The following is a 15,746-nucleotide window of genomic DNA, read 5'->3' on the forward strand; positions in this document are numbered from 1 at the left end:
TATTACAATTTTACTTAAGTAATATCCGAAAGTGTGTAAGCGATAAGAAGACAAAATTTCAGTGAGCTTGTGCAACAAGTGTACACTCTAAACACCTATGAACGGGAAACTTGTTCTTGGACAAAATAATAAATACACTACTTGCGACAATGTATTACATTCGTGTTAAGAATTTACGTTGTTTACGCTGTCTTTTAAATTCGAGTACAATATTTGTATGGTAATTGTGTGGTGAAAATGGAATTAGTATTTTTATTAATTCTACAGTTAATAACATAATGCAATTCTCTTTTTTAATGTATTTCTAAAAAGAAAATTATTAAAGTTGTTAAAAAGACCGTGAAAAAGAATTGTAAAACAAATGAAATAAAATCCTTTGTATCCAAAATACAGACTTTTCTTATTGAATGTTATTTTATTTGTCCTGTTGCAGGGCAGTGGCATTGTATTTTCACTATTTTTTTTTCGTTCGGTTTAGTTGTCGTCTATGTCGTAGGCGTTTATTATAAGCCAGTATGTATTTCTTTGTATGCCATTAACCTCACAAACTTTATAATTTGTTTAAAAAATAAATTTATTATAATCAATTTACAATACTTTCTTTCATATTTCATTCTTGTATATTCGAATCGCTAAATAATCTATACTAATAGGTATTATAAAGCTGAAGAGTTTGTTTGTTTGATCGCGTTAATATCAGGAACTACTGGTCTGATTTGAAAAATTATTTCGGTGTTAGAAAGCCTATTTATCGAGGAAGGCTTATAGGCTATATTATATCATCACGCTAAGACGAACAGGAGCGGAGCAATGCGGGTGAAACCGCAGACCACAACTAGTTAGTCATAACTCCGAAAATTATTAGAAAGACATGTTTGTTTATCGTTTACCGATATACGTTTATCCGTTTGATTACCTCGTTCGTCGTTCGTATTATAGGGAAATCGTTCTTAATTATAAGTTTGAGTATTATATTTCTAGTTATAAGTTTTTAAATTACTGTTGTGTAGAGGGAAGTTTCCCTCAAGGAAATAAAGAGCAGACCATCGACCGTCCTGTACATTTTTACCTTTTTATGTTAACGTTGCTTTTTTTATTAAGTGATAACAATGGTTAGGTAAATCGTGGGTAAATCGTTTTATGAACAACAGGTATATTCATTTTATCTTCCCTTAAAATACATACTGTGAAGTTAGTAATTATTATTAATATAGAGGCATAACAAACTTCTCAGTCGTTTTAAAAGAAAGAAAAGAAAATAAAGAAAGACAGAAAATAAATTTATTGCCAAAAACCACAGCCAAAAACAATACATAATTTCTCTTTTAATTAGGCAAACGAAAATAAAAGGATCATATTATATTATTTCTCAAATATTTATCGGATTCATTTCGATGTTTTTACAACATACAATTGCTACAGACGAGGTGAAGCGCCTTATTAACAAATATAAACACCCACCTTTGTTTTTGTTTTGACTTTCTTAAGTGTACACTTGTTTTGATTGTCACATGTAATTGTACACCTTTAAGTTTTACCTTTAATATTTATTCTATCTTTTGAAATATAAAACTGCAAACGATATACGTACGCACCTTTTACAATTTTCGGTTTAAAAGAACTTTATTTGTCTCATAAACAAGAACAATAATATAATATGATCTTTTTACACATATGAGAAATAATAATTTTGCAGTTAGTATAACATATTAATCAGCTATCGAAATTAGATAAGTATGTCTTCAATTTATTTTTAAACATTATACGTGTAAAATACAGAAAAATTATTTAGTTTTTATTTCTCATATAGTTACACTCGATCTTACTATATACTCGATGTTCATCCATTTAATTGGTATTAGAATTTTTAGGGAACTCGGAACTATTTACTGAACGAAGAATTAAATCGTGTCTTCGTGTTAGTACAAAGCGCTCAATTATATTAGACATGTTGCGGTCGATATATCGTTTCTGAGAAAAGCATGTTAGAATTGATTGTGCAATGTGCAGGCTGTATGGTAGGTAATTTTGTTTTAACATAGTATATGATACGCTTTTTAATAAATTATTTATTTATACATGTTAGTTTATTTCTTTAATAATTTTAATAAATGTACAAGATAGTTTCATTTTTTTTTATTAAGGGTTCAAATAACTAATTGTTTACAATATAGAATTAGTCTGTGTAGGTGTCATGAGAAAAATTATTAAGTATTAGTTTCATCTCATATTTTAAAAGGAAATATGTAAGGAAAACTGTATAGTGCGTGTCGGAGTACACACGTGATGCAATCGAGGTGTCGTAGCAGCGGACGGAGCCATCTTGTAACTGGTCCATTGTAAAGATTCTCAGTAAATAACTATAAATAGGCAACACATTGTGAGTTTCATCGACAGAAAATTGCAAGAAAACCTAATAAACGTTGATATTATATCGTTGAATAGATACGTTTATGTCGTGGAAAATTTCTAGGATCTAGTTAGGTACTATTCTGTCGTTCATATTTTATTCTTCATTAAAAAATTGCATGTATGCTTATAAGTAAATAAACAAACACGACGCAATACACAACCATTTTAAAGTTCCATTAGTAAATCGGTATTTGAGTATTGTAAATGTTAGTTGAATTAATTTGTTCTCTATTTGCATACAAAACAAAAACATTTAACTTTAATAAACTAATATAGATACGTCAAACAAATTACATGCACTTCATTAGCGCAAAAAATATTATATTCAGTGTAAAAGTTTACCAAAACTGTTTATTAAGAAATATCATTCAAAGTATTTTACCTACGTACATTTCAATGATTTGTCTACTGTAATCATCGCAACGCCCAAAAATGACACCTTCTATCATCACTTCAAGCTATAAACTTTTGTCAACAAATCTCCACCTTAATAAAGAAAGCAATAACTCTAATATACACAAAGCATTATTGTTATTCGATTTGACCGCCTCCTTGGTACAGTGGTTGACGCGTGAGCGTAAAACCGAGGGGTCCTGTGTGCCTGATTTAGTAAAAGCTCATTTTCACACTGTTTGTATGCATTTCCTGAGAACATTTACTATGGTAATGTTTAATTTTTTTACACCATATGAAAGTAGAGATTTCAATGAATAAAAGGCTCCCCAACTTTTTGAAAACTGCTGATATATTGACGGGTGACTTTTCGATTGAAAATTAGGTTGTTTTTTTGGTATTAATTCAAAATAAGGCGAAAAAAATTAATATTTTCAATCAAATAAATTACAGTGTATTTGGGACATAATAAACTAAGTTTCCACCAAATTTCGTAGAAAAAAAATAAATTTTGAAGTAGATAGAAATAAAAAACCAAAAACTTGGTTTTTTGAATTTTTCACCAAAATTTTGAGGTAATGTGAAAAAATTGTAAATACAAAAGTTGTAGATCTTTTTATTACCTACAACTTTGCCATTGAACTTTTTTCCGTAGGACTTGTAGTTTTGTTGGAAATTGAGAGAAACCATTTTTTTCTCTTTAAAGCTCCCCCCTCCCACTTCCTTAATTCGGATTGACCGTAATTTATTTTTCCTTTTATTTTCATCATATTCCCCTCCTTTTCTAATAGGTTTCATCCGACTGCGATTTTTTTTTGTTTCAAAAATTATCTACTCTAGTCTACTAAAGAAATACGATCAGTGAAACAGATGTATAATGCATCTGCCCCTTACTTCACTTATTATTGTTATTAATAACATTTATCTGAATTATTTTATCACGATACTATACAGTATACAGAGATTACTTTTCCATTTACACATACAAATGCTTCAGCCAGTGATCTATCTTACGGAATAGAAGTTTGAATTAATTTCCCGCCTATATTAACATAACAATTACGTCTCGATAAAATCATACTTCATTTATTGTCACGCCCTGCTTACTGCAAAATGCGAGTAAAGTGTGATGTGACTGGCTAAATTCTAAATAGCATTCATAAGGTAATTTTTATTCGTTTTATCATTAGACTGAAAGTGCTGTTGAGTCCTATAAGTAACGTACCTAATAGTATGTTATATTTTATTAAATAATATCTAAATACAACAAATTAGAATGCAGAAACGCACTTTTAAGTAGGTACCAATGTCTTTTTTCATCAAGGATTTAACATTAGTACTATTCTGCTTTTAACTCTTTTAAATAAAGCAAATTGTAACTTTTGCAGAATTATTTCGACTTCTACCTATACATTTTTGGGAAAAACTTCCAACCCCTGATATAACAATTGTACAATTAGTGTAAAACCAATGGTAAATAAAATGGCAAAATATAACCCGATTACACAGTGCGACTTGCGAGGGCTAGTAATTGCGAATGAACGTGACGGACGCGCTGCAAATATGATAAACAAACTGCTTAATATTCCATTCTAGCATTGCACCGAAACACGGATCAGCGGCCGCCGAAGCGTGCCACAATTGCTTCACTATAGATCTGCGAAACCGTTTTGCGAGTACTTTTAGCACCAATAATCTTAGCACCACAAACTCGAACGCTTTCAGCTGCTTTGAATAAGAAATCTCCCAGCGCTCTATTGATTCAAAGCTTACGCTCATATTCGGAGCAGCGATTCTTTTATCTAACATTTGCAGTTACCAACTTTTCCACCGGCTCTCAATTAAGCCGAACACAATCTTCATGATTTAATTTAATTAATTGGTTTGATACGAATTTAACATTTTGTAAATATGAAAACCGCACATATTATATAGGTATGTATTAATTAAATTAGTGCAGTTAATTATCTAGATGCGTATTAACGTGATTAAAATTTTCATCGGAGTTTACGTTTAATAATTGTTTAGGTTTATTATTTATGTTAGTTAATTGCCTATCACAATTATTGTTAGTGTCTGAGTTTCTTCAAAGTCACGAAGGGCTGGAAAAATCAATTCCTGTAATTACTTATTGAATGCACACTGTCAAAGCCTTTGCTTTCTTATTAGAAGGAGAGTGTTTCACTTTGCTGCTAAGAAAAATGATGCAACAGGGTAATTGGAACTTAAACAGGGCTTCTCTTATACCCCGTTTATGATAAAAATATATTTACTAGTATTGAATCTTACACGAGCGTCCTTTCTATGATAAAGTATTAACTAATTTAGCAGCGGGTTCCAATAAACTAACTAAAATATCTAACATACAATGCGTGTTTCGTTAAAAAATCCTTATAAAATAAATCTGTTGATTACTAAACTTTAATCACACCTCTGCCCACACGTTTACTGTCCATCGCTCAGCTTCTAGGTTGCACCAAGTCAATCGAAGTAAATGTGTTTTATCTCAATTTGCATAACAAATCATTCGAAAGACAATCGATTTGGGGACCCAGTGGGTCACACGTGTAAGTGTCGCATGTATTTCATGCTTGTTGCAGTAGCGATGTAAGCTCGGGTATCAATACAGTACGCTTTATGCTATATTTAGTATGGTTAGTAGGTAAATCGGGTTATGGGACATTAATAGACAGAACTTTATTGTCTTATTGTCATTTTTAGTATAAAAATAAACGCTAGTCGAAAGACGTGAGCCCTAATCCCTCTTCAAGATCATGTTTTTGTATTATTTGTAGTTATAAAATGATTCGATAACACGAAACTATTATCATGGGTTTTGCAGAATTGTATAGTGTATACGTATAAACAAAACAGACGTTTACGCAATTCTGGAAAACTCATTTCTCCAGGTAAACAATACATACAAATAAACAAGATTATTGCAAAAAAATAAATTTGTACGTTACAAATCTGGTTTTATATATTCAATTTTCAATACTTCGCGATGTAAAGATCCTCGTAAGCTACTTATCTACCAGCTGCCCCGCGTTGCTTGATATAAATATTCTTTTCCATCTGTACTATATATTTTATTATAAAAAAATTGTCAGGTTGTTGTGTGTTGTTATATATCTATAGTATTCTTAGATAAATGGTCCTAAGAGAACTTTTCATTTCGAATCAGTACCTAGTTCGTGAGAAAAGCTCGTTTAAACAAACAATGAAAACTCTTCAGCTTTATTATATTTTACCGTCCATTCAGCTGAAATAAGTTTACCGTTAGGCTCCCTCAAGTGTACCACAGCTCGTCTTTGGCTTTGCTCATCCATCTGCAGAAAAAAACTATCTACTAATAGTTGATCAGGGCAACGTAATTTCAACAGTTACTTATCACCCTACAAATCAAACAAGTTTACAACTTATTTTAAGACCTATCGAAGACAAATGGCGTAGAAATATGTCAAGCCAACTATGGCAATAAACACTGTTATATACGACATTTTTATCTAAAACATTTTCGTATACCTCATTATCGTACGGACAGCTAAAATTACATTCTCTTACAGGGTCAGAGAAGGGACGTGGCACTCTGGACGTGCTCCTCTGCACGACGTACTGCCGCTCGCAGTTGTACCTGTCCCGTCAACTATCACAACTACACCCAGAACTTACCATGCCGATGTTCTCAGGTGAGTTCACTTCAGTATTATCTTCTTGCCATATTATATAGTATGAAGCTCGTTAGGTAGGTTCCGATCATTCAAAACGCGCTGGAAAATTTCCATTGAACATGATCTCAAACGCTCATAGTTACAATGCAAATAAAATACTGAAGAATAACAAAATGTTTTTATTAATACAAATAAGTGCTCACTGAATCAATCATATAACATCTGCTTGTTGATTTATCAACGAAAATACTTTTCATGGCAAAATAAAAGTATCGGTAAATAATGTTTCAATGAGATTTTTATTTGCCAACCGTACTTGTATTGCCAATCTCGATGTATTCACACGGCGTCGACATTCGACAGGAAATAATGTTAAGCCTAGTAGCCACTGTAGTTTACCATTCCAATTTCGCGTCTCTCACTATGTTTAGTTTTGTTATCGCGCGTGTGTACCCGGCTTTACACGTGACATTATACTCCTGTGGCCGAATAAACGCTGGGAGCTATCATTGACGAAATTAATTACGATGTTCCAATACTAATTTGGAATTGAGATTTCAAGTTGATTATTGGAGAGGGTATGATGAAATAATATTTATCGACTATATGCAGCTAGTACTCTGAAGGGATTAGTTTTTCATCGCCGATGATTTAATTGCTTTCTAACAGCGAAATATTATTACATTCAATCCGCTTCCACCGGATAAAATTTTATTTTTGCTCGCGTTAGGCGCACTCCTGCTAATGAAATTTATTGCTAAAAATTACAACACCCAAATGTTCTATCAAACAAATATCAATCTAAAATTTATTATGTTGGATAAGAAATACAAGTAAATAAATGCGTTTCTTATACAAATGAAACACAATAAAAAAGTTGTTCAAGAACAGTCTAAATGAAGAATACCTATGTCCCAGGCGTATTCTTAACTTTATTATAGCCTTTTATTTATCAGCTTTCATAGAGTCCATTAGGACTCGACATTTTAATCCATATTAACCCTCCAGGTGACACGGTGCATTGTAGCGGCTTAGCATTTTTTTTTTTAATGACTTTTCAGAGTTCATATTATGTGGATGTCTCTTTATGCTGCTTTATTTTGTTTGGTATTGAAAGGATTTGTGAGTCTGTGCTACACTTATACAGAATTGCCTCTTTTGTTATTATAGAAGCGACAAATATAAATGAAAGTCGTGTTAGCTACTCCTGCACTTATAACTCAAGAACGGCTGAACCGATTTAGCTGAAAATTGGCAGGGAGGTAGTTTAGAGCCAGGAGAAGTACATAGGATACTTTTTATCCCGTTCGACAACATCCCCGTGTGACTTGACATGAAACGTCAGTCACTATGAAACGTGGTATAACAAAAAAGAATCAGACTTGGAATAACTAAACGCAAATGACAGCTATGTAATTGACGTATAATGACAGATATGTAATGACGTATGGATGATAATTTGATATTTGTAAGAAATCAACTTCGAATGCTACGTAACGTGCTGAAACTTACGGACCTCGAAATATAAATAAATATTCTCTTTGGGTACAATTTTCTATCTATAGACTTAAGAGTACTTTCCTGTTGAGCAGTATAAAATTCCACTCTGTATATTATAAAACAATTAACAATATTAAAACTTTGTATGCTTTACGCAGAGATCACAGCCCGCTTCCAAACGGCTCGGACTGAGGTGCGGCAACTGCTGCTCCAGTACTTGCTACCGTGGCTCGTCAATATCGAACTGCTCGACCCAAATGTACCACCGGCAAATCCATTGTCCTATATACAGGTAAGTCAATCTCAAAAATTTGAGTTGAAACTTCGTAAACTTCGTTTCGCCTCGTAAATATCGTCACGTGACTACAATTTCGGTATCTTTGAATCTTGCCAAAGAAATTAAACTTCAGACATGTGTGTTCGGCACACACTTTTTTTCAATTAGACTTCTAGAAGCACATGACATAGTTTTACCATTTACGACCGAATCGGAAAGTAGTATCTATGTATAAAAACCGTAAGATAACTAGATACTTAATTACCATATTTGCTCTTTTAAAATCATGTCAATTTTACATTTTAATTTTACATAATTGGGATGTACAGTATTATTAGGCATTTGTTTCTTGGAACTGCTCTTTAGAATATGAGATTAATATAGTGGTATTTGTATGTAGATGGTCTAGGAATCTGCTTCTTGGAACTGCTTTTAGATTATGAAAATAATATAAAAATTAGGTGACGGAATCTTGGCTATGTGTTTATTGCTCGCTGCTAAGGCTGTGTTATTTTTATTCATTAAAGATAAGTTTCATACTTTTTTAAAGTTAGAAAGATTTTTCATAATTTATAGGTAGGGAACGTGACAGAGGCGAATATAATTTATTCATAAAAATACCTTTTTTTCATTGAGGTAAACTTTAAATTAAGCGAAATTACAATTCAACTCCATTTAACAACACGGAGTGTATAGGAAGCTCACAATTACAACATACACTTCGCCGTCCCCGGAGATTAAAATGATAATCGCCATTACCATAGTTTTATTGCTATGCCATATTTGAAGCCTACGTAGCCTAATACATCTATACATTTTTTTTTGTAATTTTTCTCCTGAATAATCCACAAAGTTATAAGATATTACAATAATATTCACTGCTTTTTCCCAGAACATATTCGTACTAGAAAAAAAAAGGTAGTAGTAGTAGTATGATAGTGAAAAAGTTTCTTAACTCTTAATATGATAATAACTTTTACAATAATATTCTCGGAAAAACGACGGCGACTTTCAAATTAACCTTTAGTGTATACCCACATCAAAGCTAAATCCGCAGCACACAAATGGCGAATTTAATAACGCACTACATAAATCGAATCAAACATCATAACCCCTAAAATGGACGTCAACGGTCAAAAACGCGTCTGTCAGCCGCGGGCATGAACCGCGCGGCGCAATCAAAACAAATAACAACGCACGGTAGCGCTTACACTGCTTTGTAGTTTTCATTTCCTGCGTGCCGTTTGGCCAATACATACGCAGACTACAATAATTGAAGGGGACCTTGTTACACGATATTAGAGTTGTAGCTACGCAAATTAATCGATTAATAATGAATCCCTTTGTGCATGCTGGCAGTGACAAAGGATTATAAGATATGATACGTTTTGGAGGACGTGCACTTGATATGATTAGTCGTTGTGATGTATTTCTATAGTATAGGTATAGGAAAAATTAATGTTCTGAATGAAATGAATGTTGTTAAGAGAACGATGTTGGTGGAATTTTCTTAAAAGCCTTTTCCTTTATTTTACTCATAGATATTTATGCATATAATCAATTTACTGTCAAGAAGAGAGAGCCCTTCTGACATATAAACTTATTAGAAATTTCTTTAATCTTTACGTGTCGTTTAATTTGATTCAAATATTATATTTTTATATTTATTTCCTCTTGCTGTCCCTTCATCGATACCAAATTTGTGTAGTACAAATTTGGTATCTTATTACGACCTATCCCAATGTTATTGTGTCCCCTGGCTCCTCCAAAGCTAACACGAATGAAGCGTAACCGTCGTCGGATTTATGACTTGCGACCCCAGCGCGGACACATCACAGGAAAGCCTTATAGATAATTGTCAGTTTATGTATTGCTTTCATCAGACCGAAGGGGCGGCCGGCAAATTGTCTGCCTCGGGCGATCGCTCTCCGACACTATTTACATAATATTTTGTATTGCATCGGGTAAATATTGTTTCGGCGGTTTTCATTACGATCCAGTCTGGCGCTGATTTTAGTCATAACATGCCTGTTTTTACGAGGCGCGCATGCTTAATTAGTTTCCATGAATGGAGTATGCGGCGCGGATCAGTGCACCGCGTGATTTTACCCATTTTTTGATACAAATGAATAGTGACAATCTGGACGGGCAGAAAAAATATGTTATGAATATTGTATAGTCTACCGAAGCCCCATGATTTAATAATGAAGTACCTAATGGCGACCTTTTCAATAAAGGAATCAGATAAAAAAATTTCCTTCAATTAAAATTAAGTCTTGCTTTCTAAGGCTATGTAATTGGGCTCGGCCTCTATTTCGGAATCCATAGAAGCTCCAGTTATCAAAAGCGCTGAATCTGTGACGAACTTGTGTAACCTTGAAGTCGTTATACTTGTATAGACTAAGATTCCTACTCTCGGAATACTAAGAACGTAACCCACGCTGCTCGTTTCTGGAAGATTTTTAGTTTCAATCGCTTGATGATAGTTAACGTGGACTACCTTATTCTAATAGAAGTGAATTTGATTGTCACCTTTTGGCAATGTTTATCAATTTCCTATTCATCTTTATTAATTATTTTAATTATTTCATCGTCCTTATCTCCTTATATTAAATGCATGAATGTGTAGGATAGGTACTCTGATTTAAAAAATGGTGTTTAAAACTTAGGTACATCAGCAAAATATTATTTTCATTTAACGTATAATTTTCCTGTAAAGAAACTACAAGTATTTGAATTGCAAATTTTATTGAAAACAAGTATCGGTTATTTCTAGAATATTCGTTAATTGAAGACGCCTGCAATCGTTGGAACTGCGCTCAAATTGTTTGTAAGCAACCATAGACAAACTGTTACATTGGCACTTTGAGGTAACTCAGCAACAGACGAGTTGATTTCAGAGCAGAATAGTTTAATAAATACTTTGATTTTATATTACTTCAGTTAGTACAATTAATTGCCACTCGTTAGCCTGATGGATCTTGTTAACCAAAATTAACTCATAATGGAACTAATGGATTCTTATTAATTCAAAAAAATACCCAAACGAATCTATTAACGTTGTTATTTAGCTTAGTTTCAGATTTTCTTTATTATTCTAGACGACATTATAATAAGGTCTTTGTAAAAAAATAAATTCACAATTTATTGTTCATATTTTATATCAATTTACCTACGCTTATCAAATAAATTATGGAAAAATTATTTTCATTAAACTTCCTCCCATGTCTCGTCGGAGAAAAAAGGGCGGAGTAAAAAACATATTGAAAATAACACAGAGCTTCCGCACGGCTACATGTTTCGTCTTTGTTAATTATTCCGATGTTCTCGTGGTCATGTTGTATGCTTTTAAGTTACATCATACCTCATAAAATGCCCTAACCTTTCTCACGTCTTTATAAATGACGGTTTCGAACTTGTGATCTAAAAGTGTATAGATTTAAATGATCTACCGTACAAGAGTATAATGTATGCTGCGCTTTTTTGTATGTTTTAGAATTAACACAAAAATATTTTTAGAATTTTTGCAATAATTATAAGCAACTCACCTTTCTTGAGAAAATTATATACTCATATCAAGACGAGAATAATGATACATGTTTTTTTTTCTTATTTTATTTCTCTTTCTCTTTACATATGTGTATTTAACAACAGATAAACCTGTATCAAAAATTTGCTTTATCTGCTAGTTGAAGATCCCAATGACATTTTATTTGAATAGACATATAATCGACTTTGGACCTTAAACCATGCATGACGATGAGTTGTAAAAATTCCAAAAAGTCTTTGAACAATTCTTTAAACTAAAAAAAATTGACTTTACGTGGTCTTCTGTATTTTGCCTCTTTCAGTCCAATATTTGCAATCTAAACCATTGATCTAAACACACATGTTGTCACTTGTTGCACGCAGTACTACGGCGCGGAGGGCGGGCGCGGCGCGAGGCGGGAGGGGCTCGGCTCCGTGGAGGCTACCGAGATGGTGCTCAACAACCTGTTCTATATCACGGTGAAGGTAAGTCAGATTGAGTGAGGAGCATTATGATGTCGCCAACGGAATGTTTGCAAGATGTTACATGACATTTTTCTTTTCTGCTGACTGTAGTAAGGATGTTTTGGCGATGTCACTTGTAACATTTTTCTTCTTGCGTTCTACTGTTTATGACTGTACCAAGATATGCTTCGTATATATATGTGAAGAATATTATATTATGTGAAGAGTATATGATACATAAAGTCTTAGTATAAAACCAAGAAGTGATTTTTTTACATTAACAATGACTAAAGTCCGGTCGCGGAGCAGGAAGAATTTCGTACATTAACCTGTTATTACCTGTCACTGTCACTCCCTTGTAAAAATAATGTGTCTTGCTCGCACAGGTGCAATGACCGCCGTCCTTAGGGATTGTAAACCTTTAACCTGAGAGCGTAAGGTTTGTGTTTGCTTGATTGGTGTCAGGTGTTCAATTATGATTTTGTGAATTCAAAATTTATAAGAATAAACCTCAAACTCTTTATGTCCAATCAAAATCCGCCTAAGTCGAAATCGCGTGTTAGACTAACGTATTTCTGTAATATTGTACATAGTAAATTATTTTTTGAAAAATAAGGTCATAAAGAAGTTTCATTTCTTATGTGTGTACACGCACACTTTTTTTTATATAATATATCGTGGTTATTGAAAAAGTTAAAATGTAACTAACTAATAAGTATTGTAAATGAATAAAGGACATTTATTTAATAAATTAGTAAAAAACATTTTCTCCTCCAAATATTTCATGTAAACTGCACTTCATTCAAAAATGTTTGTGACCTCTGTCAGTAGGTAAAGAGGTCATTGTACGAAATTCTTTCTGCTCCGCGACCGGACTTTAGACCCTTAGCCCAATCATGAAACCAAAAACATCAAATGTTTTTTTCTCTTTCTTGTTCAGAGGATTACTTCACACAATATTTGTTATGGTCTTAACCAGCATCATACATTGTATCTACGCACATGACGCGGTCTCAATTTATATTAATATGTAATTTTTCGCGTAGGTTAAGCATACCTTAATATAGCCGAGTTACGATTGAAAAATTATTCTGTTGTATGAATTTAATATAGAATTTATTTCCTTTATCTTTTGTAGCGTTTTCCTTATTGAAGGGATGATGGGTAATAAGAACAATACACATACAGGTGTTCTTATGTGTACATATAGGAAAATTTCGTAGTTGATCTCTCTCACTCTGTATTATTAAACTTATTTCCTACTTCTGTTTCGAAAGCGTAAATAAATATTGTCATTTATTTTTTCAATATTGAAGGAGATCTATAACAGGGAAGATAGGAAAGATCTTAATTTTCCATAGAGCCTTAATCTAAAGAATTCAAAGCAGTACATTACAATGTATTCGTGGTTCTTTTATAATCTTTCTAGAATAATATTAAAATACACTTGTTTATTAAAAACACCGCTTAAAAGTACTATATCAGATTTAGCCTTAACAAAATAAACTAACAAGGTAGACGAGTTCCGAAACAAATTGAACGCATACCGACATTAGAGTTTTGACGAAAATATTTATGAAATTGCGAAGTGAAATTTGAGTGCAACAGTATTGCAGAGCACTCGGGAAATTTACGAACTTTTTAAAATAGACACCGGATTTTCACATTTATCCATGTCCTTTACGAACAGCTTTTGCTCATATTAGATAGCCAATATTTGTAAATTTTATTTTCGCTCTTCTTCAGTTCAATTTTATTCGTAATATATGTAAGTAAACTATAGTCGAACTCGGCTCTACTATAATATTTAATTTTTATAAGTGATTAATTTATTCAATTTCATCTACATTGTGAGCATAGAAAATTCTAACGAAGTAACTAATAAATACCAATTCATAATATGATTTCCTTTTTCAGCAAGAAATTATTGATATTGAATTGAAGATTACGTTGTCTAGCAGACTAATTGGTGGCTTATTTTTCATGTAGTGAAGCAATAGAAATAGTTCTTCGTTAATGTGATAAAAATTTGAAGTTTCTAGTAAATGTGTTATTTTTTTAAATAAGAGTTTTTAATAAACTTTTCAACTTTTATAATAATCGTCGCGGGCGGTCAACATACACTCGCATAATTATATAATGAAAAAATATTATGTTGCGCATAACTCGAGAACGACTAAACCGATTTCGTTAATTCTTTTTCATAATATTCCTTGAAGTACGAGGATGGTTCTTATGGAGAGAAAACGTAAACATATACCACGGGCGAAACCGGGGCGGACCGCTAGTATACTATAAAATATAAAGAGATGTACTCTGTACTCGACACACCGCAAACACGCAATCCGTCAATGCACACGAGTCGCAAGTGACGCGGCGCGGGCGGCCACTCGACACCCGCTTTGTGCAAATTGCTCTCATTACCACCCGCCCCGCCGCGATGTATTATATTGGAGATATATCCACTGCTAACCCACTGCGAAGATGTTACACGTTTTATATGTAACGTTAAAAAAATGTATAGAAAACTATTTTGTTAATAAAATGTTTATTTAAAATGTATTGCGTTTCTTTCAATAATCTTTAAGATCTTAAATACACTTCGTATTTATAAACGCTCAAGATTTTATACTAGTGCATCTAAGAATCCGCCTCAACCAGCTTACATTACAAACGGATAAACTAATATTTTACTACTCGTTTAATCGCTCTCAAAGACTAATATGATTGAGAACTCAAACTTATTTCGACACGTAGGTGACTCGACTGTCAAAAGCTTCTCCATATTCAGTTAGCGCGTTGCAAAATTGCAATTCAAATATTGAAATATGCATCGCGAAAAGTACTCGCGGCCGGGGCAAGGTGGGCCGACGAGAAGTAATATCGCCGTACCAAACTAAATGTTCTCAACCATTAGCTGGATCCGCTCTGAGGCTAATTATTCGGCGCAACTACCCGACACAACTAAACAGATTCCCTGCAGATCCCAGATAAAAGGAAAAGTGTATGTGACGCGAGCCGGGCTTTTAATGAATATCTGGGCCCCCGGGACTAGATTAAAGTTGGCGGGAGGGCTCGCTGCACTATATTAAATGAAGCTGTCAATAGCTTTAAACTCCGTAATATGTAGATGGAAGCATAACGCCATTGTATTTGATAAATCAAAGGATTTAACTGGGGTCATTTTTTTTTAATTTTGTCCTTTTTTCTAGATTGCCCGGATAATTGACTGTCCATTTTAGAATTGATATTGAGAATTTGTAAAAGGCTAAAAATAGTCATGCATCGCTTTTATTAGAATCGTTTCTGGATTAAGCTAAAATATTGGATTCGATGGCCTAAGCTTCAAAGGGTATTCCTTTGTAGTTTTTTATAGTTCTATATGTATCTACACTTTCGAAATTGACATGGCCAAAAATAGCTTTTGACAATAGCCAATAGTTGGACGTACGTCTCTTTCAATACCACTCAGAGCTATTAAAACGGGCCATCGTTTTGTT

The 15,746-nt window shown here is 33.2% G+C and overlaps 1 protein-coding gene across 7 annotated transcripts in view; it reads left to right on the plus strand.

The window, feature by feature from the left end:
* Positions 1 to 15,746, plus strand: part of fry (microtubule binding protein furry) — a 125,935-nt gene that overhangs the window by 71,164 nt on the left and 39,025 nt on the right. For all 7 annotated transcript variants that reach the window (XM_089696628.1, XM_089696664.1, XM_089696639.1 and 4 more), the window contains 3 exons: positions 6,372 to 6,494; positions 8,135 to 8,268; positions 12,166 to 12,267. In XM_089696628.1, coding sequence (XP_089552754.1) covers positions 6,372 to 6,494; positions 8,135 to 8,268; positions 12,166 to 12,267 — 359 coding nt within the window. The remainder of the gene's footprint in view (positions 1 to 6,371; positions 6,495 to 8,134; positions 8,269 to 12,165; positions 12,268 to 15,746) is intronic.

This window comes from Colias philodice, chromosome 1 (genome assembly GCF_061535455.1).
Source record: "Colias philodice isolate Cphi_HAF_F1 chromosome 1, ilColPhil1 Martin Lab GWU primary, whole genome shotgun sequence".
NCBI classification, from domain to species: Eukaryota; Metazoa; Arthropoda; class Insecta; order Lepidoptera; family Pieridae; genus Colias; species Colias philodice.